This window comes from Paramacrobiotus metropolitanus, unplaced genomic scaffold (genome assembly GCF_019649055.1).
Source record: "Paramacrobiotus metropolitanus isolate TYO unplaced genomic scaffold, Prichtersi_v1.0 Parri_scaffold0000008, whole genome shotgun sequence".
Lineage (NCBI taxonomy): Eukaryota > Metazoa > Tardigrada > Eutardigrada > Parachela > Macrobiotidae > Paramacrobiotus > Paramacrobiotus metropolitanus.
The window spans coordinates 244,182-264,531 of NW_026570228.1; the positions used below are offsets into that span (position 1 = coordinate 244,182).

Below are 20,350 nucleotides of genomic sequence, written 5' to 3' on the forward strand. Positions count from 1 at the left end.
CTAACTGTCTGAGCTTGAGTCTGATTTTGAATGCCAAAAGTCGAGTCCGAATAGTGACATTCTGATTCTGATTACTGAAGCTCTGAATCTGAAAACTGAAATTATGAATAATAAGACTCTGAATCCGGCCGGTGATAACCGAAGTCCGACAGAATCAGACTCACACTCAGACTTTCAGCGCAGACCAGAAAGGTCTCGATAAACTTACAGCGTGAAAAAGTTAATTACGTTTTTGCCATGTAAACCATACTATAGGTCAACTACGTAATCTGACTTTTGCCAAAGGTTACTGACTGATTTTAATTAACGAACGGATGATACAGCGGGATTGCTAACAATCTTCCAAGGGTCATGGAAAGTTCAAGTAGGTTGAATGCTAATCATTAAACATTATTATTTACTCAGTAAATAATAATAGTCTGTAGCTGTTCATGAACTTTCACTGGTAACTCTACAGACGAAACGGAAGGCAAGTATGACTCAAAATAAACAGGAAAAAAGTCACAAACCCGAGGGAGCACAGCGTCAGAGCGGCCCCATCCGTGGAAAAAATAGGAGTGGTGGGCAGGAAGAAAATTTTAGAGTGAACGCAGACATTGAATGTAGCTAATGCACGCAGACACTGTAGCTAATGAAAGATACATGCAAGTTATATATAGTGGGTTATGTCCGGTATGACCATCTCCGAATGTTGGGTCATTCATTGTCGAGCAAGGATGTAACAGGACAGCAATCAGGACATGGCATTCTCTGTCGGTTATAAGCAGATTGGTCTCGACAGACAAATCTTTCTCACCATCAGTAGTCGACTTGGTAAAGCCGATGGCACGCAGCACCATTATGAAAAGTATTTCAGTAATTTTGCGCAACCATTTTTATAGCAAATTTACTGCAGATTTTCCTGATTAATATAAAAAGAATCGATTTTGTGCAAATAAAATAACCTTTTCGTTCCAAATACAATTTAGTTTTCCAGATAATACATCAGCTAACAAATGTGCGTAAAAAGGTTTGGTTCTACACTTATTAGTTCAAGGATTTCGCCGTTCTGCGCAGTTGATATTCGACTTCATCCATCCATAACTTCAGTGAGTGCATTATCAAATTTCTTCGTGCAATTCCCGCAAGCGAGATTTTTAGCAGTTGGTCCACATGCTGCATGCTGGTGGGTGCATCGACTCTCCATCTAAGCATCAAAACAATTCCAGGCTCTTAGTAAAAATGCTAAACTCCTACAGCTATGAATTAAATGTCCATTGTCTGTTAATTGGTTACTTGCCAGGGAACATACCGAGGCTATAAATTCAGAAAAATCTAATTTTTGGCAGAAAGGCAGAACAACTATATAGGATGCTTGAAAAAATTATTTCATGTGCCATGACCAATGGGCGTGGCTAAAACAAAAATTTAAAAGTAAATCCTACAGGATGCTGTAGCCTACAGGTAATGCACCGCTTCGTACGGTACAACGTCATGCTGAACCATCTTTACGGGTCAGATTACCTTTTCACATTTATTGTCTGTGCTGATCGCTTTTTGATTGTAGTTCACCGATTTTGGAGATATCTCCAGAAAAAGTTAGGTGTCAACTGTACCATCAGTTATACATTTTACACTTTCCTTTCTCAGTAGAAACGATTTACCTTAATTTGTGAAAACAAATTTTCGTATACAGGTATAAGTGTACGTCGTAACACAGAAGTATTCCCCATTCAGCCCTGCGAAACGGGTTTGTAAAGGGTGTGCAGCGCATGCTTTAACTTGTGTACGTCGAGATGGATCGGTACGCGCGTGTTACCTAGATTTTGTAACTAGCTGAAAAGTTGCTGACAAAAATTAATTGTAAAGAGCAGTGCAAACCGATCCAAAATCTAAACGATGATCTGCATAAAGGGAAACAGTTACTACTATAGCGAGCAGCACAGAGAAATCTTTTGAACGAGTAAGCTGCCTTCGTACAGATTGTCCAGTAACGTTGTAAGTCTTATAGCGTATGATGCAGTGCATTTCCAATAGGCTACAGCACAGTGTAGAATTTATTTCTAAATTTTGGCTTGGCCACGCCCTATTGTCCATGGCACATGAATTAATTTTTTTAAGCATTCCGCATAGTTGTTCTACCTTTCTGCAAAAAATGAGATTTTTTCGAATTTATAGCCTCGGTATGTGCCCTGGTTGGTTTCTGAAGTTTTAACGACAACTAACCACGTAATAAATCTGCAGCGCTTTTCTTGAACTCACTGTTTAACCCATAAAACATGCTCGTAGTAGCGTACGTAATTGGCACATTACTATTTTCTTACTTAGAGAAGCAAAGGAATAACGTATCCGAGAACGATGTTTTCCACATCTTCGCCTGACTGACAAACTGGCAAATTTTTGCGAAGCGCTCGATCATGTCTATACGGGTCTTAGCATTCCAAATTGGGCAGCAGTCGTTAAGACGATCAAAAAAGGCGTTTTGGAGTTTATCAGAAGGCTGTTCATCAAAGTTATAAATAAAATCCGGAACAATGATCAAAGGGCTTTTCTCGCCTGGACATCCCCAGCAATCGGCGAATGAATCGGAGAATAGATAATAAATATTAAGTGAGTAATCCTTGACTGCGATTCCTCGGCATAGTTTGGGGAAGGAAAATGCTGACATATTTTCTGCGGTGTCAAATAATTCGGCGATGCAATCGTGACGGCCTCCAGTGATCACCAACCAGTTCAGTTTTATGGACATGCAAGAAAGCATAACCGCCAACGGCTTTAAGAAATGGTACCAGGTTCCGGTCACGTAAACTACTTTTGTATGTCTTGCTACGCTCATTTGAATTCTGTGGATTAGAACTAGATTCGTCTCGAAGAAATCCCCAACACCATAGGGATTGTTTTCGCATGTGGAATTTCGCAGAGGGATTATAGTGTCCCGTCTCAAAAAAGGTGTATGCATTGCCTCTTGCCATAGGGTATTTACTCTGCCAAGGTTAGGAAAATAAGAAACAAGACGCTTAATTAGCAGCAATAGTAAAATACCTTCTCAGCAACTGCCGATCGTAAACATCGAAGTGGGAGAATATTTCCAGCTGTAAGAATATGGGGATATCTTGGAAGACCGTGCCGTTAGGCAGACCATCTGAAAAGTAAACGGGTACAGTACTAAATAGCATAACATTTGGAAATACCGAATACGTATGATCATTATTTACAAAGAGTGACTACCATTGTATATTATCCTATAAGAGCAGGCACTGAATCAGTATTGACGTAGTAGCTGAAATTTGTTGACGTTGAGTAAACGGTCCACAAACCAAAAAGGAAGACAGAATAAGTTTTCATTCTGAAACATAATTAAACGTTAATTAATATGATTATTCACCGGCATTGTCCGAAGCAAAGTGCACCATACTCTGAACGAGCCTTCCTACGACTTCCGACAACATCCACGCGTCTGACCACATTGTACCAGAAATATAAGCATGGGCTAAAATCATCAAATCATTCCGGTGATGTTTTTTGAGCGAACCACGGCTCAACAGTTCCATACAACCATCAAAAGCTCCAATCAGGATCGTTCCGGAATGGCGCAGCCACTCTTTCTGAAAATTCCGACCCCGCACATAGTGTCGCAAAATCACCACCCAACGCTCCGGAATTGGTATATAAGTTTTACAAAAAGTTTTTCGCGTTACATTGCTACTACAACCACCACGGTAGCGAATGCGTCGATTGATCAACCCCCGCAGATCATTGTTGACCAAACATAGTTGCGGGTTTCCATCGGGTCCGGCCACCTGTACTTGCACTAGCTGCCATTCTAGTTCGGGTATGTATGGCACTTCAAAACAATCCTCGTGCACGATGTGCGCTTTATGCCAAGTTGCTGGCTGACTATCACCGCGACTGATCAGCACTTCCATTGGGCGCTTGAGTGCCACATTCAGCCGATATTTTACGTAAGACCATAAAGTATAGGGATATACTATGAGGCGTTTGAAGGGTATCAGATGAGCAGTATCGTCAAACATGCTGGTCTTCACCAACAGTCCTTGATCTTCCAAATCACACACGTAACCACGGGTCAGAGTTTTACCATCACCGATTATATCCACTAAAAATTTGTCGTAAATATTCCGATCGCAGTGATACGGTATCGTGGTCAAGTTCAGCACTGGCGTCGCGCTCTTATCGAGAGGAGTGTGTGCGAACGGCATGGCAGTGCACCTCAGCAATACGGTTAATAAGCAGCTCCTTGACAAAAAACGCTACGATTATGGCAGCTCATAGTACTGCAGGAACAGGCGAAAATTTCTACGACGTAAGAATAAATTCTTTGGCGCATATAACGCTGGAAGTGGAAAAGATTGCAACCTTTTCGTCATAATACGGTAATTTATGGTATTCGAAAAATATTCTTAGCCAAATAAATCTAAACAGTGACCCATATTCGCAGCAGTCCAGGCTTTTAGCCTTTCATTTGCGCTTCCTACTGCCCTCAAAACTGAGTTGATGGTGTATTTAAGATTGCACGCATAGGTCTGCAACACGCGGTAAAATCGATTGCCTTTGCCGGGAACGCTACTCGTACTAGTATATGCGACTATGCAGATTGCAGACTATAGAGCATTTGTATATTATACTATACTAGTATTCAGTATATTGTACACTACTCGTTCACAACGAGCAAACCTGTACAGCCCTCTGAGCAAAAGTATGTAAATCGATACGGACCACAAAGCATAGGATAATGTAAGTCCGGCAGCAGTGCTTTCTGTACTTCGCGGTCAACCCTGTGGAAAGTACGGTAGACCGGGCTTGTGATCCAGGACTGGCAATCATAGCACTGTATTACTTTTACACTTTCTCCATTCGTAAAATGGATTTTGCCACACAGCGAGGTTAAATAAAGTTTCTTGACAGTTGACACTACTTTCAAAATATTCGGAGCAAATAAAAATAAAAAGTTTTCTCTCTAAAACGTTTGTATTGAACGGCAGACGAGCTGGAATTACAAGCAAGATTATTTAGCATTCTTGATTAGTATCACTCCCCTCCTTAACGCATGTAAAATAAGGACACGCAAGTTTTCTATCATACATTTACGTAGTATGATGAGGCAGTTTTGTTGCGGAAACAGTTTGTTTGAATCAGAGGAAGTTGTTACTAAATTTTTAGCTTGAAAATTTTCCGTATGATATTCAAAAGAATTTAAAACTTTTTATGATTGGCTAAAGTATGTGTGCATGCCTAGCGACTCACGAATGTCGGCATCATATAGTGCAGTTAAGTTGAATTAATTTCAGCGCTCTTCGTCGCTTTGCATACCTTGCAAACCGTATTAATGCACAGATCTTTAGCCTAGATGCACTTTTTTAGTTTTCATAGGTTTAAACTGTACTTCGTTTTATTGTTCAAGCTGTAAGTTTTATTTGTATGCAGTAAATAAACCTCGCAGCTGAACTTAATGTCGGTTTTTTCATTTGTAGACGTTGTACAGAGCGCAACAATATTCTCCGAAATGCAACGCAACAATATTCTCCATTAAATTGGCAACATACTCCTATCTGGACGTTCACGATAGGAACTTGCCGAGAAGGTAAGTATGGGATGATATTAATACCAACCCCACATGTACCTGATGTACGTACCATTATTTTCAGTAATTTTAATTGTGCGTACTATAGCACACATATTTCATCACGTCTTATATTGTACTCGTACACTGTAGAGTAAGTTCCGTCTGAAAAGCGGCACTGAGCACCGCTTTACTACACCGGAGCACCATAATTCCAATTCGACATGATAGTTTGGATAAGCCATAAGGTGCGAGGTTTGGGGATCCGCCGGAAAATCTGGCTTACAGAATTCAAATGTCTGTAACCTTTAACACGGAGGCGGTTTGCCTGTTTGATTGAAGAATGGCATTCAGAAGTCAATTTGCTGACCGTACTGCTAACCTACATCGGTGTCAGGATAAACGATCTGGTTATAACCACAAATATCGATGACTTTATCGGTGAATTATTTCATGCCAGCGAAAATTTTTTTGCTTTTGATGTGGCAGAAATTTGCCGAAATATCGTACTCAAGGATTATAAATTCGACATGTTTCGAGGGTATAGCTATGTGTACAACTTGAGCCTCATCAGCTCTCCTTCTTCGTGTAATGCGTTGATGGGCATCATGCGCGAAATGACCACGAGGAAAATTTTTTGATCGGTTGGATGGCTTTTGTCCGGAAATAGAGCCGCAGCTCTACGGCATGCTACGCATCCGCATATCAACGATCAGCGGGTTCGGTGATAATCTCAGGCTGTGGGAAATATTGTTCTGGAATCCCTCATCATTTGCTTCATGAAGTACGTCAACAGTGTGCCAAATTTTACTAAGCTTCTAGCAGCTTTTGCCGTATAAGGTTTTGAAATACAGTAGTATATAATTATTCGAAAATTTTTTGAAACTGCTTTTTTGACAGGTGGAATGCTGATCCTCCGAACACCATGCAACACTTGATTATGCTGAGCAGCTCTTTCGAAGGAATTCGAAGAAGTAACTTAATACTAAGGTCGCCACTCTTGTGGATGCATGAGTCAAAGACGAGCTGAGCTGTATCTGTTTCTTCGCAAATGTGCAAAGTATCAAAAGCAGAAACTTTATTGTTAGCATATCTGAGCTGTTTGGCACAGAAAGCGCAATATCACAAATTAATGTCCTGGAATGTCTTTTTTCAAAGCGCACCGCTGTGTCGAGTATTTGTACCTACGACTGCAGTAATATTTTATTAATTGTTCCTGAGAGTTCGTAAATAACGTAACATTATTTTTATGTGACTGGATCATAAGACCGTGATTCAGTAGCAGGAACGTTTTCTCCTGAACCCTCTTAAACCAGTTACTTACTTTTCGTTTTCCGTTAAAACACTTCATAAGTGAACAGTAGCGGTTTTAACTCTAGCTACTGTAGTAATATGAATAAAGAATAAACGTCGAATTCATTCGGTTTGCATTTTACCTTGAGCACGTGCGGATATCCTGACAAATATTTTTCAGGCAAAAAGTGTGTTCGCTTCACAGATTGTGTCTCCACTCCGTACTGTAACAGTAACACCTGCACAAACCTAAATCACGCGCACGCTCGGTAGAATATTTTGGCAGTTTACTGTATCTTCTTGGAAATATGTATGTAATAATAAAATAAAGCTTCGATTTTACCGGCACTAGAATAATGAACGCATCATCCGCTGTTTCGAGCAATCAGACAGTTCTGCCGGTCAGTCCACAATGGGGCTACGAAATGGTTCTAAACGCTATTTGTAGCACATTAGCCCTATTCTTCAACACGGTGGTAGTTGTTGTATTCTCAGTTCGTCCGGAACTGCGCACGACTTTTACGATCTACCTAACCGCGTTACTGACCTCCGACGCTTTAATGAGTATTCACGGCTGCTTGACGATTATCAAGCAGCTCTACCCAGTGTATATGCGCAACGTCGTTTTGTGTGATTTCCGCTTATATATCGCATGGGTAATGATCGGCGTGCCGTTGAACATCCACGTCTTGATCACCGTAAATCGGATTTGGGCAATTGCCTTTCCGTTATCGTACCGCAGCTATCATAGCTCCCGATTGGCGCTGATACTGGTTGTTGTGACCATCGCGTACGTTCACGTAATCGCCTTACCGGGAGTGATTATGAACGCACTGTACTTCCGACGACCTTTATCCAGCAGCAGCTGTTCCCTTAATCTAGGCAAGATGACGACCTGGTATCAGATGGTGCAGATTGTTATCTACGAATTTCCGGTGGTTTTCATGATCGTAGCTTGGATGTATCTGATGTACCGTCAGCGGAAGCAACAGAATACCATCCATGCCATTACCCATGCTGCGACGATTGTGGACCATTCTATGGAAACCCGGAGCGGTAAAAAACCGCACCGAAGGAAATATACCAAAGGTTTCTTGGTGTTTTCTGTGCTAACGTTGAGTGCGTTTATCTGCTGGACGCCGTATGAGACTATCTACACGCTGTGGGCGTTTTTTGATATCCATGAAGCAGCGAATCGGAGGATTATTGATGTATCGCTGGCGCTGTATCTCGTACAGCCGGTTCTCGATCCGATATTAATTATGATTACGATGGATGATCTGCGTGCAACTATTAAACAAATGCTGCGCTGTAAATAAGCTTATTTATTTTCGATCTGCCTTGTATCTAGAATTTTAAAAATTCCAAAGTGCAAATTGTTCATTTTATACAAACCGTTAACTACCGTAGCTAGGTTTGCTTTCGGCCGTGCTGCAGTATTCTGCTATTTAGCATTTGTATGAGTACTTCAGATTTAATAAGGCACTGATATTAATTTTGAACGTTTTGCGACATTGTTGTTTGTGTTAATGATTTTCAGCATATCAGCAGTCAGTGCTACCTGTACAGACCTTGAGTAAGGCATTAAAAATCGCTTTTCCGTGCATTTGTTGTAGAAATAAAAAGGAGTGCAAACACTCACAACATGATAAGGCATTGAAACTTATGGTTATAGACATCTGCTCTGTTTTTTCTTCTTGTTGACCTTTCCACGAGGAAGGAAAGGTCCACTTTAAGGCCGATCATTTTTTATTATTATTATTTGACTTATTGATCATGATGTAACACCAATCCTGATGCTTTTCACCGCGATGTATCGGACTGAGAGTAGTGAGAGATGACCTGCAAGGTCGTCGCCGAAATAATACTGACGCTACTCATTCGTCATAGTAAGTACTGTATCTATCTCAGACTATCTGTACACGATAATAAAAACCGCCAATTTTCAAAAGCTCGGGTTAAGGTAAGTTAGCAATATCACATAAGTGTAAAACGTATCTGCAGAGCGAATAAGGAATAACTGTTTAGATTGCTGTTTTGCTATCAAGCCGATATGTTAATCAATGTGGAGGAGCTCAAATTTAACATGTTTATTGGTCATTTATTTTTTAATACTGGTTTGCTTAAGTTGATAAAAATATGTACAAATACATGTGTACAAGTGTCATTTCCGCAAAGTAACGGTTCCAGCATCCATTTTTATGCATTAGATCTGGATCGTGAATCGTAAAAAGATGTTATTGCTTGCTAAAATATTCATCAATATTTACAGGTGTGCAGTGGCACAGTTTGACGGAAACACCAACACTTTGCTATTTGTTGTGCAAATAAAGCTTTTGACAAACAGGACGCCTTTCAAATAGTATATTGCTTAACGCACGTTCCAACATTCCGTATTACACACCGGATTTCCTGTCTGGACTCTTGAGATAAAACCCATTTGCAATACTGCATTAGTACGTTTACTTCCAGCTTTAATCAAACCAGGGCACTTACACCACTTCGCTAGATTTTTCAAAATGACCATCCTTAACAGCAGCAGCTTATCGTTAGTTTATGTTAATCAAACCAGCGATAGCGACATACTGGGAAACAGCTGGGGTGATGACATCACCATCGCGTGCGCCTTTATTTCATTTGTCTTCAACGGCGTTGTGGCCGTCTGCTTCGCAGCTAAGAAAGAACTACGCACGCCATTCTCCTTCTACTTCTTGGCATTAACATTTTTCAACGCCCTCTACAACATCCTGATTTTCGCCACATCCTTCTGCTACTGGTCCGTTAGCCTGTGCGCCAACTTTACATCATGCACTTTCCAGATTTATTCCGCATGGACCATCACCGGCATCCCGATTAATCTGCACATGCTGATTACCATCAACCGCATCTGGGCTATGTTCTTCCCGATATCCTATCGCAACCACCATTCCTATAAAATCCCGCTGATCCTGGTAGCTAGCGTCGTGGTCTACGTGCACACCGTAACATTTCCCGGGATTTTTCTGGATGCGCTGTATCATCGCAAGCCACTCAATGCAGGATGCCGGTTGAACCGGGCGCCGTTAATGTCGTGGGTGAAGACCGCTATGATTACAGTGTACGATCTGCCCGTGTTTGTGATGGTGATTGCATACCCGGCACTTCTGGTCAAGCATATCGCATTAAGGTCATCCAGCGCGGCGAAAACAGGACCGTCCAAACGTCGGCATAAAGGTTTCGTGGTACTGTCAGCGTTAACCGCTGGTGCGATTATTTGCTGGATGCCGTACAACCTAATTGACACGGTTGAGCTCTTCGTTGATGTAGCTGAGGATGCGGTCTTTGAGGTTGTGTCAGCCAGCGCGTTTGTGCTTTATCTTCTGCAGAGTCTGCTCGATCCAATCTTAATTGTTGCAACGATGGAGGACGTACAACCAGTTTTTAAAGGATTGTTAAGAAAAAGCAGAAGAAAAACCTCGATTAAGCCGTTGGAAACCAAGATGTCGGAAAGGACATTTCCGTAGGCTAATTGCGTTTTGCTGAATTACGGTTCGTTGCAAGATGTTTGATATTAAATTTTTTGTTTGCTTGACTGTGAGTTGCCTCGATTTCTGCTGTTAATGTACTTTGATCATCTCATCCGTTTATCGATAGAAAACATGTTGGTTTTTCATTAATCCAATGTTTGCCTAATTTTCTCGCTGTTAGTTTTAAGGTGAATTCATCGGCTGATCAAAAACATGATCCGTATTCCCTTGTGACCCTGGATCAGCTCAGCACTTGAAGTGTATTTGCATAATCAATAAAACAATTTGTTATCAGGCATGAAATCTGTATTGAGTTTCGCGTACTAATCTAACCACATTAAAGTTTCATATAAAACAGATCAAACAAGTAGGCAAAAAGTAGAATCTCATTGCATGCATAACATGCTCACGCTCTTTTTTGACTATATGTATCTGCAAATAACCTGCAACTTTTTCTACAAAATCTGTTTTTAAAGATACAAATTGGAGGTCAATTGTGCATAAAAAATGAATTTTTCAGGTGTTAACGCAAACTTTACCAGTACTTTAGACAGTGCACCGGAATATCACTGGACCGATCAGCTGACAATCGCTTGCGCCTGCATATCTTTTATCCTGAACTCAACAGTTGCGGCCTGCTTTGCGTTCCTGAAGAGCTTGCGCACGCCTTTCTCGGTGTACTTCCTGGCCCTGACCCTGAGTAACACACTATACAACCTAATCATTCTGATATCCTACTGCGCCTATTGGTTGGCTAGTTTATATACCAACTTCACCTTATGCACGCTGACGATCTATTCCGCTTGGACACTGGCCGCTATTCCCATCAATCTGCACGTCCTGATTACGGTTAACCGGATCTGGGCCATGTTCTTTCCTCTGTCGTACCGGAATCATCATTCGTACATTGTCCCCGTTCTTTTGGCTATATGCGTGGCGGTGTATGTTCACGTGGCCACGATACCAGGAATTATTCTGGATGCGCTGTATTTTCGAAAGGTCACCGGGGGCTGTCGCTTAAACCGGATACGCTTGATTAACTGGGTAAAGGTCACCATGGTTGTAGTCTTTGATTTGCCGGTGCTGATTATGCTTGTCGCCTATCCTGTTCTCCTCGTCAGACATTTTTCCATGCACTCCGCGTCAACATCAGTGTCGTCGCATTCGCGGAAAATGCAGAAAGCTTTTATCACGTTGTCGGCGCTGACTTTTGCTGCCGTTGTGTGCTGGTTACCCTATAACTTGATTGATACGGTTGGATTGTGGGTGGATTTCACCAACGTGGCGGAAATGGAGGTTATCTCGGGGTTTGCGTCCGTACTGTATCTTTTGCAGACACTTCTGGATCCTGTTCTGATCGCTGCGACAATGCGAGAATTTCAGCAGGCCATCGTCCGAATACGACAGCAACCGAGTTGGTTATCAAAGAGTCATGTGGAATCGAAAGTACCAACCGCTATTAAATCTCTGCATGTTGATCAAGAGTCTTGACAATACTAGCGCGCTTATCCATAAATTAAGATAAGTAATAATTTTTCTGTGTTAGTTTTATCTTGTTCTTTGATTTGAGCGTAGAATTTAATATAATATATTAGCTTAGTAGTTATTTTAAATACAATGTACTATTAGTTTCACGCGCAAGGACATATCATTTTGTTAATATTGGCAATTGGCTTACTAATCACAGACGGCGTATATGATTACATTATTGCTGTAAACTACAATAAATTCATTTATCGTCAGTAAAAGCGGTTAATTGCGATGAAGTTTTACGTGTTGTCCTTTATTTGCGGAATAAATTTACTATCGATTGTGATTTGCCATACATTAGTTTACAGCAACAGCCCGCGTTCCGGAAAACATGAAAAGTGCGCAAGTTGTGAAAGGCGACTCCTGTTCACCCAGTAAAGAAGTTGCAGCAGCCTTTGTGCTTTATTTGAACAATTTTCACCAGTCATTAAATGGCTGTAACGATCTTCGCCACACTGAGCAATGCTTGAATTTTGCCGGCTGTACATTCCAGATTTACTGCGCCTGGACGATCGCCGGGATTCCCATTAACACGATATCCGGATCCTAGTAAAATCGCAATCCCACGGTCCATCATCGTGCATGCCGTTACGACGAGTATCGACAAGCCGATCTGTACTCATTCATGGTCATTGCGTACCCCGCATTGTTAATCCGGCATTTTTATCTACGTTCCGGCAAATCCGCTGCTACTACGAAACATCGGCATAAAGGCTTTATCGTTCTGTCAGCGTTGACGGTGGGCATAAAAATGAAGCAGGTTTTTTAAAAGGTTTTGTATTGCATTTTTTGTTTCAAATTCAAGTAATTTTGGTGTCATATCTGCTTTTTGCTCGTAACGACACTTGAAAGCAACAAACTAATCGTTAATAGTGAGAATTTAAGGTAAAGGTATTGAAGTTACTTATGTATTTTCAACAGGAGAAACTATCTATATAAATTTAATTGAATATAGTAAAGGATATTAAAAAATAATATCTATTTGCTAACATCGTAATTGATTTCTGTCTTAAAAAGCCTAGAAAAATACGTAATAATTAGTTAAAAGAGATTTCAGAATTTCATATTTTCCAGTTAATTTGAAATAAGCCACAACTTGTGTGAATTTCTTCCCTAGGTGGGCGTAATTATCTGCTGGATGCCGTATAATTTTATTGATACTATTGGATTGTTTGTGGATTTTAGCGAGAATAAGGATATCCCGGTGGCGCAAACCATCGCATTTGTCCTGTATGTACTGCAAACCATGCTGGATCCGATCATTATAATCGCCACAATGCAAGATGTACAGCAGGTGTTTAAAAACTTTCGCCGGCGGTGCATTGCACGATCGATTAAACCAACTGCCACACAGTGTATTGAAAAGTACTGCAATCAAGCGGAAAAATGATTGCCGCACTTATTTGTGTAATTGTTGAAGTTAGTAAGTACATTCGCAACCCTGATAACTTGCCCTGTCACACGTACTAAGAAGCTCATTTTATTATTCTTCCGGTCGGTTGATGCGTATGAGCGCGTTTGTGAAGCGATGCATTCTGTATTGACTTTGCATTTAAATCATGTTTTACTTTTTTCAAGCAAAATATGCTTCTGCTCATCCGTGGTTGGCCTTTAAGATTCACGTGTGTGTGCTGGCGTCATGCTTGTAATACTGACCGCATTAATCCAATTTACGTACATAGTATATAGGCGCCAATGTGCAGCTCATGTGACCAAGGTTGTGCCATGAAAAATCAATGAAAATTAATTAAAACGACAACATGTTAACCTTGGTGCGTTTAATAAAACGCCTACCGGTGCATGTAATTTATAAAATGCCGGTACTCCTGTGTGTGTACTATGCCGTTGGAGTTGGACGGCCAAAATGAATGACAGAGATGCTACGGGACGATAAAACGGCGGTACAATCTCCGTGTGCCATCACGTGGGAATAAACAGCAGCTGGAACGCGCGTTATTCGGCCTTTTTTCTCGCAAACAAACGGAACCTGTTTTGTGAGTGTATCGGCTTTCGTGCTTGTGTTTATCTGGATGCAGTGTCGGATTTCTTGGGTACCTTTTTCCTTCCACGGTGAAATTCTTTCAATAAACCGACCGTTCAACTGCAGCAGACATATTGTCAGATATTAGTTTTCATTTTCCAGTTTTGCCGGTGACTTATTTTACCGGTTGAAATTGCAAAATCCGTCCGACAAACTATGGCGGAAAGTCAGCAAGATTTAATTTTCAATCCCTTTATCGCCACCGTGTTATGTTCATTGTACATTCTTCTGCTGATCGGCGGTTTAATCGGGAATATAGCGCTGCTGTTCGCCGTTATTTCCCGATCGGCCCTGCGACGCAGTTCCGCGCACTGTTTGATCGCCAACATCGCGCTGGTCCACTGTTTCCTCTGCCTGACCAGTATACCGTTCACCGTCCTCCCACCGTACCTGGGCGGCTGGTATTTCGGCTGGATAGCCTGTCACGTAGCGTTCTTGGTGACGTCGGCAGCGGTCATTAATTTGGCGCTGACCATTATCACGCTGGCTGCGGAGCGCTATTACAGTGTCATACATTGTCAACAGGATTTTGTTATTTTCTCTTCGCGTTATGTGTGCGTGACGGTTTTTTTGATTTGGATTACCGCCAATCTTATCTCGCTACCATATGCTGCTTACGCAAGCTATGAGACCAAGTACGTCTGAACTTGCAGTGTGATATACCGTAATTATCGAATTTGAAGCCCCCCCCAAAAATACCAAAATACAAGCCAAACCCCGTAATTAGAGCCTACCCTTAAGATCGTTTAAAAGTTCTTTGTTACGGATACAAAACAAACACACAATTATTTGACCGATTCAGTTTTATTTACCGGTAGATTATTCTGCATCAAAGCATTTTATTTAGATTAATAAACACCACAACATATAGCGCTATTAATTTAATCACGCAATTCAATTCCGCAATACAATACGTATTTCGTCTAGTTTTATGCTGTTATAGCGACTATGAAATTATCAGTAGGCAATTCCAGTTTTCGGTTGTTTCTGTGTATTTACTGAGCTATTAAAGATATTTTATGTGGCTTAATTTTTTTATGTACGTGATGTGAGCACAGAGGAAAACTCGTAATTACGGTACTGAAATCAGTATGAAATATTAAATACTTACAGTACCATGGTTAACTAAAAAATGTAGTACATATACATATGACTGTACTATGTAGTACATATCTACACTGTATGTACCGTATTTAAATACGCTTTGATACGAAGTATTTTTATGAAGCCTATGACGAAGTATACGAATATGACTGTATTTTTATGGAAAAATTAAGTAACTGGTGATGTATTTTCCATTTTGGAATAATATTTTAATAATCTTTGTTCTATAGTAGCAACACAACAGCAGTTCCCCAGTGTTCGGAGAATTTCCCCGACACACCACGGAAAATCTTCTGGACCACCACATTCCTGATGACATTTTCTATACCATTCCTTATCGGCCTGGTAATCTACCGGAGCGTCTTTATCAGCCTGGCGCAAACCGTGTTTATGGAGAAGCTGCGGTCAGTCAGCGTCGCCCGGGATGCTGCAGCCGAGCGTCGCACCAGCCTCGTGGCCCTGAAGATCAGCGTAATGCTGGGTGTGTGCTGGCTGCCACTGCACCTGATGAATGCGTTATACGATTTTGCCGGTATCTCCTTGGGACGATACGGGAGCACCCTGCATCTTGCCGTGCACATTATCGCGCTGACGTCGGTCGTGCTGCTGCCGATCATATGCTTCCGGGGAGACGAGAGCTTCCGAGCAAGCGCTGGCAGTGCGTTAAAGAAAAAAGAAGTGGATAATGGGGATAAAAAACCGACACCATTTGTAACTAAATCGCAGAATGAGCCGCTCCTTGAATGGTTGTAGTTTATAAAATAATTGGCTAAATCAGTGGAAGTACGAAAGACTTCAAAACCATTTTCTGTATTGCTGAAAATAGTCACGAAGCTTTACTGCAATTTAGTGGCGTCAATATTATCGTATTACCGTATAACCTTTTCCGTCCCTTAGCTATCGAAACCTGTTGTATAAAAATAAAAAGACTGAAATGCTGTAATGTTAAGTTAATGTACGTATTAAAAAATTCTGGCTGACGTTAACGACATAGATAGACAGGGGAAAATTACAGATAGACATTTGTACAGATAGACAGGGGAAAATTTGTGTTTGATACAATCTGCGCATTGGCAGCAAAACCTGAAATTTTCGTTAGCTTAGCAACGGATGCATATAAAAATAATTATTATGTTATCAATCAAAAACGTGAACACGTAAAAAAGCACAGCGTAAACGTCGCAGATATTTACCACTCTCCGTGCGAGTCGAATTTTCGGAAGCAGTATACAAGAAAACAACTTTCAAATTGCGCGTATTCACTACTCACTACAAATAAATTTAAAAGGACTGTTTTACAAGGATTGTTTCATTTGAAAAGATATCATACTCACTCCACTTGCCCAGTCTAAATCATGCACCGTATCATAGAAGGTATGTGTGCTTAAACACATTTTGTTTAGTATGACTCTACAGTACCTGGGAAAAATACTTCAAGTTTTGTATACAAACACGCTTATGTGCTATTGCAGCGCTTATCATGTTTGGGGGAATTGCGGTGACCGTTACTGGTAAGAATTTTGCATGACATTTTCATTCGACTGCTTAATGCATGTGCTCTTAGTATGATATTGCGTTGAAATGATGCTTCATAAATCATTTTACAATGTAGGACAATTAAGCAGTACAGTAAATGCTTCGTTAATTAATTTAACGCAGTTTGCGCAAACAATCGCTTCTCAGTTCAAACCCATTGGTGGCGATTTATACGCACCGATGTTCTTTTCTATTCGATTTATGCGCACTGGATGTATTTGTGGTGCTTTTTTTACTTTTTTCTGAAGTTAATTTTTCGTACCGCGGAACGACTAACCGATTTTCGCGCTTTTATATCTTTTGCTTTACATTTTACATAGACGTTTTTTTTTAAGTAAATATTTCGATGCTTGATGTCACCAGTAAAGGAAGATATTTTGCGACTGGTTATCGATTTTCATAAAGCATAACATCTTTTTAGCTTGCGGTGACGACCCATCGGGACATGTTCATCCCCCGCGGCATTTTCGCTCAGTGCGTGGCGTTCCTCCCCGTAACCCAGGACCTACTCGACCTCCTTTTGAGCTAGAGGCCATCACCATGATCTGCAGTCCCTCCCTGCAGCCGTACTCCGGTATTGCCAACAAGGAGCGCTGCCAGATTATGTGCCTGCAAAAGGACCCCTGTCTGGCTACGGTGTACGACAGAACCGCCGCCAAGGATAACTGCGCGAAGGTCAGCCCGACAATGTATTGTGCGCCAATGCGCGATAGCCTGTTGGGCATACAAAACACCCACGTGACGCTGGGCGCCGAAGATTACCCGCCGTTTATAGCCATTCCGAACCTGATGATGGACGACAGTGTCGCCAATGCGGCATCCATCAGTGACGGGCACAGCAGCTCAGTGAACGTGTTCACCAATATGACTGATGCTAACTGTCGCAGAATGTGCCTGCTGCACAGTGACTGCAACGGATTTGTCCTCTCTGGTAACCCTGCGGCACTGACGTGTACGTTAAAGTCGTTCAAGCAAGCCCTGGTCGTGGGGAAGAATGCGCAGTGTACCAAACCCGATGCTAAGGCAAAAGTGCCACCGTCGCCCATTGGCACATATTATATGGATTTTTCAAACTTCTATGCGCTCACCTCGAAGAAAGAGCTGCCTAAACCTTTTCCAAAATGCCCGGCGACGTGATTTTTTTTTGGCACCATTACACTACAAAACTGTCTTTATCATCATTTTTGTATTAATTCAGTCAGAGTCCAAAAAAACGTATATACTGTAAAATGCTGTAGCCTGCAATCACCATGCATAATCACAGATACTCACAAATCTAAAGATCCCTGGTTTTCCGTATTAGTTTTATGCATAATAGCCGTCTTAGAAAAGTGAGATAAACTACGTAGTGGCAGGTTTTATGTGTCATTTTATGTGATTTTATCTTCCTGAATATATGTGCGTTCTGGATAATACTCCAAATAAATCCATTAGAAGTTTACCTTTACCATTGCAGCGTTTCCGGTTGCTGATTAGGCTTAATTTGTACCTATCAAAGGTTTGTAAGATCACGTACTCTGTGAACTGTGATTTACGTTGCAGTTTTTTTGTCAGCTGAGGTGCCAGTTTTTGATCAGTGACAACGTTCCCGGTGCCGTTGAGAAAAGGTATAAACATATCGGTCAATACCGTGCTGCTTTGTTACTGTATGACCACGTGCCCCGTGCACTTTACAACTTACCACTATCAGTAGGTACTCCGCCATTAAGGAAATACGGAATGCCATAATGTTACACGACTCAAGAAAAGCCAAGACAACGTCGTCCACTAAAGGAGGGGCGCTTAAATTAAATACGAAAGACCCATGAAGCATGCATCGTGTTGCCTTTAACATGTTCCTTCGCCAAATTATCTCGATTAGCAAAAGCAGTGTCGCAGCAAAGAACAGACATAAGGATGCATATAAAGTTGACTGCAAAGCTTCCATGCGTATCGAAGTAGTGCCTTTCGAGTTAAGGTCGAATTTCGCAAATGGCGTTCCATGCGCAGAATATACCATAGTCAAATATACATCAACAATGTGCTGAAGATTACCATTTTCCACCAGCTGCATCACCCTGAATTTAGAAAAAATGACGTCGTTGGTTAGGGCTCTTGCATTTTATTATCGAAAGAGCTGCTCTGGGCAGCTATTTCTGAAAATAGAACCTACATAAAGCTTATCTTTTTTGCAGTTTTTGTTTCGTGCTGAAACTGGTATAGGGCGACAAAAGTGCGAGAGAATGAATCCACCGCTGAAACAAATCCGGCTTTTTGAAATTGAGGTGCTTCCAAAACATTATTGCTAAATATAGCAATGCGCTCGTTTCTCGATAAGTTGGCTGCATATGAAATAAACGCATCCTGGGACGTTTTTGCGTCATAGTGGCGCAATCGTGGGATAACCGGTTCCAAAACTGTGGTATGCTAAAAGAATTCCGAGTTAACTAAAGTACATATAAACGACAGTTATCTAACGCAGTAATTTACTTTTTCTTCGTATACTCAGCTATTCTGCGTTAGGCAAAAAGACGGTTTCTAGACTGTGTCGTTGGTCCGACGCAGTTGCATTCGTAACCTTACCATTAAGCCGACAGATGCTGTTGTGCCAACCACAAGAGGATCGAAACCTGATCGCGCAAATCCCACCAGACTGTGGAAAGGGAGGGTCAGTGTTGTTCCTAATAGGCTTGAACTGACGTAGGCATTCATTAAGCATATCGCAAAGTAAGAATAGATGATCCACTGCAGCAGTGCCAACTGGGCACCCGCAAACCGTGGGCGCTTAATATCCACTACAAAATTAGTAAAACCATCGTCCACTAGCGGCTAAACAACGTTCAGCTTGTTCTTCACTTCTTACCCTGACTGAAAAAGCTGAAGATCAGAGTCTGCATGGTAGTCAAAATACTGGTAATCCATTTGAGCATGGCCAGTGTTCGAAGCGAATCCGCGTTTTTTAAACTTTGGTTTACCGATGTCGTACTATAATATTGTCTTTGTCTTGCGCTCAAACAGCGTACGATAAAAATAGTCACGATTACGCTCACTGCGGATACAAGCAAGCCCGGCCATGTATCGATCAATGCTGTGCGGAACAGGGCTCTGATCAGGGACTTATCGGTAATCGCTGAATCGACCAGCCATCTTTTATGCACGGCGATATTGTAATCCCTGGACAAAAATCCGGTGATCAAATAAAAATCCGCTGCGCGAGACGGCGTGATGGCTAACGGGCACAAACTCATGTCTACCTTTCCCATAAGAAGCTCCGCCGGAGCTCCATCATACGTCGCATTTTCTGTTGTCGTAATAGTGACTAATGAAGATACTGGCGGTAATAACAAGAACCTAAAGCAAATTTGAGTCAGTTGAAGTGAGTCAGTTCCACTTCAAAAAGATAATGGGAATAATGGATTTACCGAAACCCAAGCTTTTGACCAACTAAGGTCAGCAGAGTAACTGATAATCCGCAAAAGCATCCAGAACCAGGAGGACTTTCGAAGTTCCACGGAGGACTATCGGAGACACTGACAGTGATCAAATTATCCACATTCAGATACATCTCGGTTGACAGCGTGTGGTTATTTTTGTCTACGAAATCGATCGGCTGTGGCATAACTGTACAGACAAGCAGTGACAGCGTTCGGCATTGCACGTAGAGTCCTTCATTGAAATCCATAAATATTTCTTTGAGCTACTAATCCACTTTCAGCAACTGAAAATCACAAGGTGAACGTGCTGCTTGTGCAACTAGTGTCGCAGTCGTAAAAGTCTATTATTGTCTGTACTCTGAAAATG

The 20,350-nt window shown here is 41.5% G+C and overlaps 5 protein-coding genes across 5 annotated transcripts; 3 read left to right on the forward strand and 2 right to left on the reverse strand.

The window, feature by feature from the left end:
• Positions 1–467: 467 nt before the first annotated feature.
• On the reverse strand, positions 468–4,460 carry LOC129582561 (uncharacterized). The gene is made up of 4 exons (XM_055474086.1): positions 3,365–4,460; positions 3,022–3,121; positions 2,304–2,963; positions 468–1,186 (listed from the first exon to the last, which is right to left on the reverse strand). The coding sequence occupies exons 1-4, from the start codon at positions 4,197–4,199 to the stop codon at positions 1,027–1,029; spliced, it is 1,755 nt and encodes a 584-aa protein (XP_055330061.1). The 5' UTR covers positions 4,200–4,460; the 3' UTR covers positions 468–1,026.
• A 2,749-nt stretch (positions 4,461–7,209) lies between these two features.
• Positions 7,210–8,172, forward strand: LOC129582816 (histamine H2 receptor-like). The gene has a single exon (XM_055474430.1). The coding sequence runs from the start codon at positions 7,210–7,212 to the stop codon at positions 8,170–8,172; it is 963 nt and encodes a 320-aa protein (XP_055330405.1).
• Positions 8,173–13,382: 5,210 nt separating this feature from the next.
• On the forward strand, positions 13,383–16,005 carry LOC129582563 (prolactin-releasing peptide receptor-like). Its single transcript, XM_055474088.1, has 2 exons — positions 13,383–14,565; positions 15,265–16,005. Exons 1-2 carry the CDS (start codon positions 14,087–14,089, stop codon positions 15,785–15,787), a joined length of 1,002 nt encoding a protein of 333 aa, XP_055330063.1. The 5' UTR covers positions 13,383–14,086; the 3' UTR covers positions 15,788–16,005.
• A 192-nt stretch (positions 16,006–16,197) lies between these two features.
• LOC129582565 (uncharacterized) lies at positions 16,198–17,991 on the forward strand. Its single transcript, XM_055474091.1, has 3 exons — positions 16,198–16,408; positions 16,507–16,545; positions 16,992–17,991. The coding sequence occupies exons 1-3, from the start codon at positions 16,390–16,392 to the stop codon at positions 17,705–17,707; spliced, it is 774 nt and encodes a 257-aa protein (XP_055330066.1). The 5' UTR covers positions 16,198–16,389; the 3' UTR covers positions 17,708–17,991.
• A 1,096-nt stretch (positions 17,992–19,087) lies between these two features.
• LOC129582818 (uncharacterized) lies at positions 19,088–20,023 on the reverse strand. Its single transcript, XM_055474431.1, has 3 exons — positions 19,804–20,023; positions 19,413–19,723; positions 19,088–19,344 (listed from the first exon to the last, which is right to left on the reverse strand). The coding sequence occupies exons 1-3, from the start codon at positions 19,845–19,847 to the stop codon at positions 19,088–19,090; spliced, it is 612 nt and encodes a 203-aa protein (XP_055330406.1). The 5' UTR covers positions 19,848–20,023.
• Between the last annotated feature and the right edge of the window lie 327 nt (positions 20,024–20,350).

Bases quoted from the DNA above. Each gene is read 5' to 3' on its own strand.
- LOC129582563 (XM_055474088.1), top strand. From the start codon at position 14,087: ATGGCGGAAAGTCAGCAAGATTTAATTTTCAATCCCTTTATCGCCACC. The intron at 14,566-15,264 runs GTACGTCTGAAC...TTTGTTCTATAG, and splicing joins TACGCAAGCTATGAGACCAA to TAGCAACACAACAGCAGTTC.
- LOC129582818 (XM_055474431.1), bottom strand. From the start codon at position 19,847: ATGCGACGTATGATGGAGCTCCGGCGGAGCTTCTTATGGGAAAG. The intron at 19,724-19,803 runs GTAGACATGAGT...ATTTTTGTCCAG, and splicing joins CGGAGCTTCTTATGGGAAAG to GGATTACAATATCGCCGTGC. The intron at 19,345-19,412 runs GTAAGAAGTGAA...CTAATTTTGTAG, and splicing joins CTTCAGCTTTTTCAGTCAGG to TGGATATTAAGCGCCCACGG.
- LOC129582561 (XM_055474086.1), bottom strand. From the start codon at position 4,199: ATGCCGTTCGCACACACTCCTCTCGATAAGAGCGCGACGCCAGTGCTG. The intron at 2,964-3,021 runs GTATTTTACTAT...TAACCTTGGCAG, and splicing joins GATCGGCAGTTGCTGAGAAG to AGTAAATACCCTATGGCAAG. The intron at 1,187-2,303 runs GTAAGAAAATAG...TTTGATGCTTAG, and splicing joins TTATTCCTTTGCTTCTCTAA to ATGGAGAGTCGATGCACCCA.
- LOC129582565 (XM_055474091.1), top strand. The intron at 16,546-16,991 runs GTAAGAATTTTG...ACATCTTTTTAG, and splicing joins AATTGCGGTGACCGTTACTG to CTTGCGGTGACGACCCATCG.
- LOC129582816 (XM_055474430.1), top strand. From the start codon at position 7,210: ATGAACGCATCATCCGCTGTTTCGAGCAATCAGACAGTTCTGCCGGTC.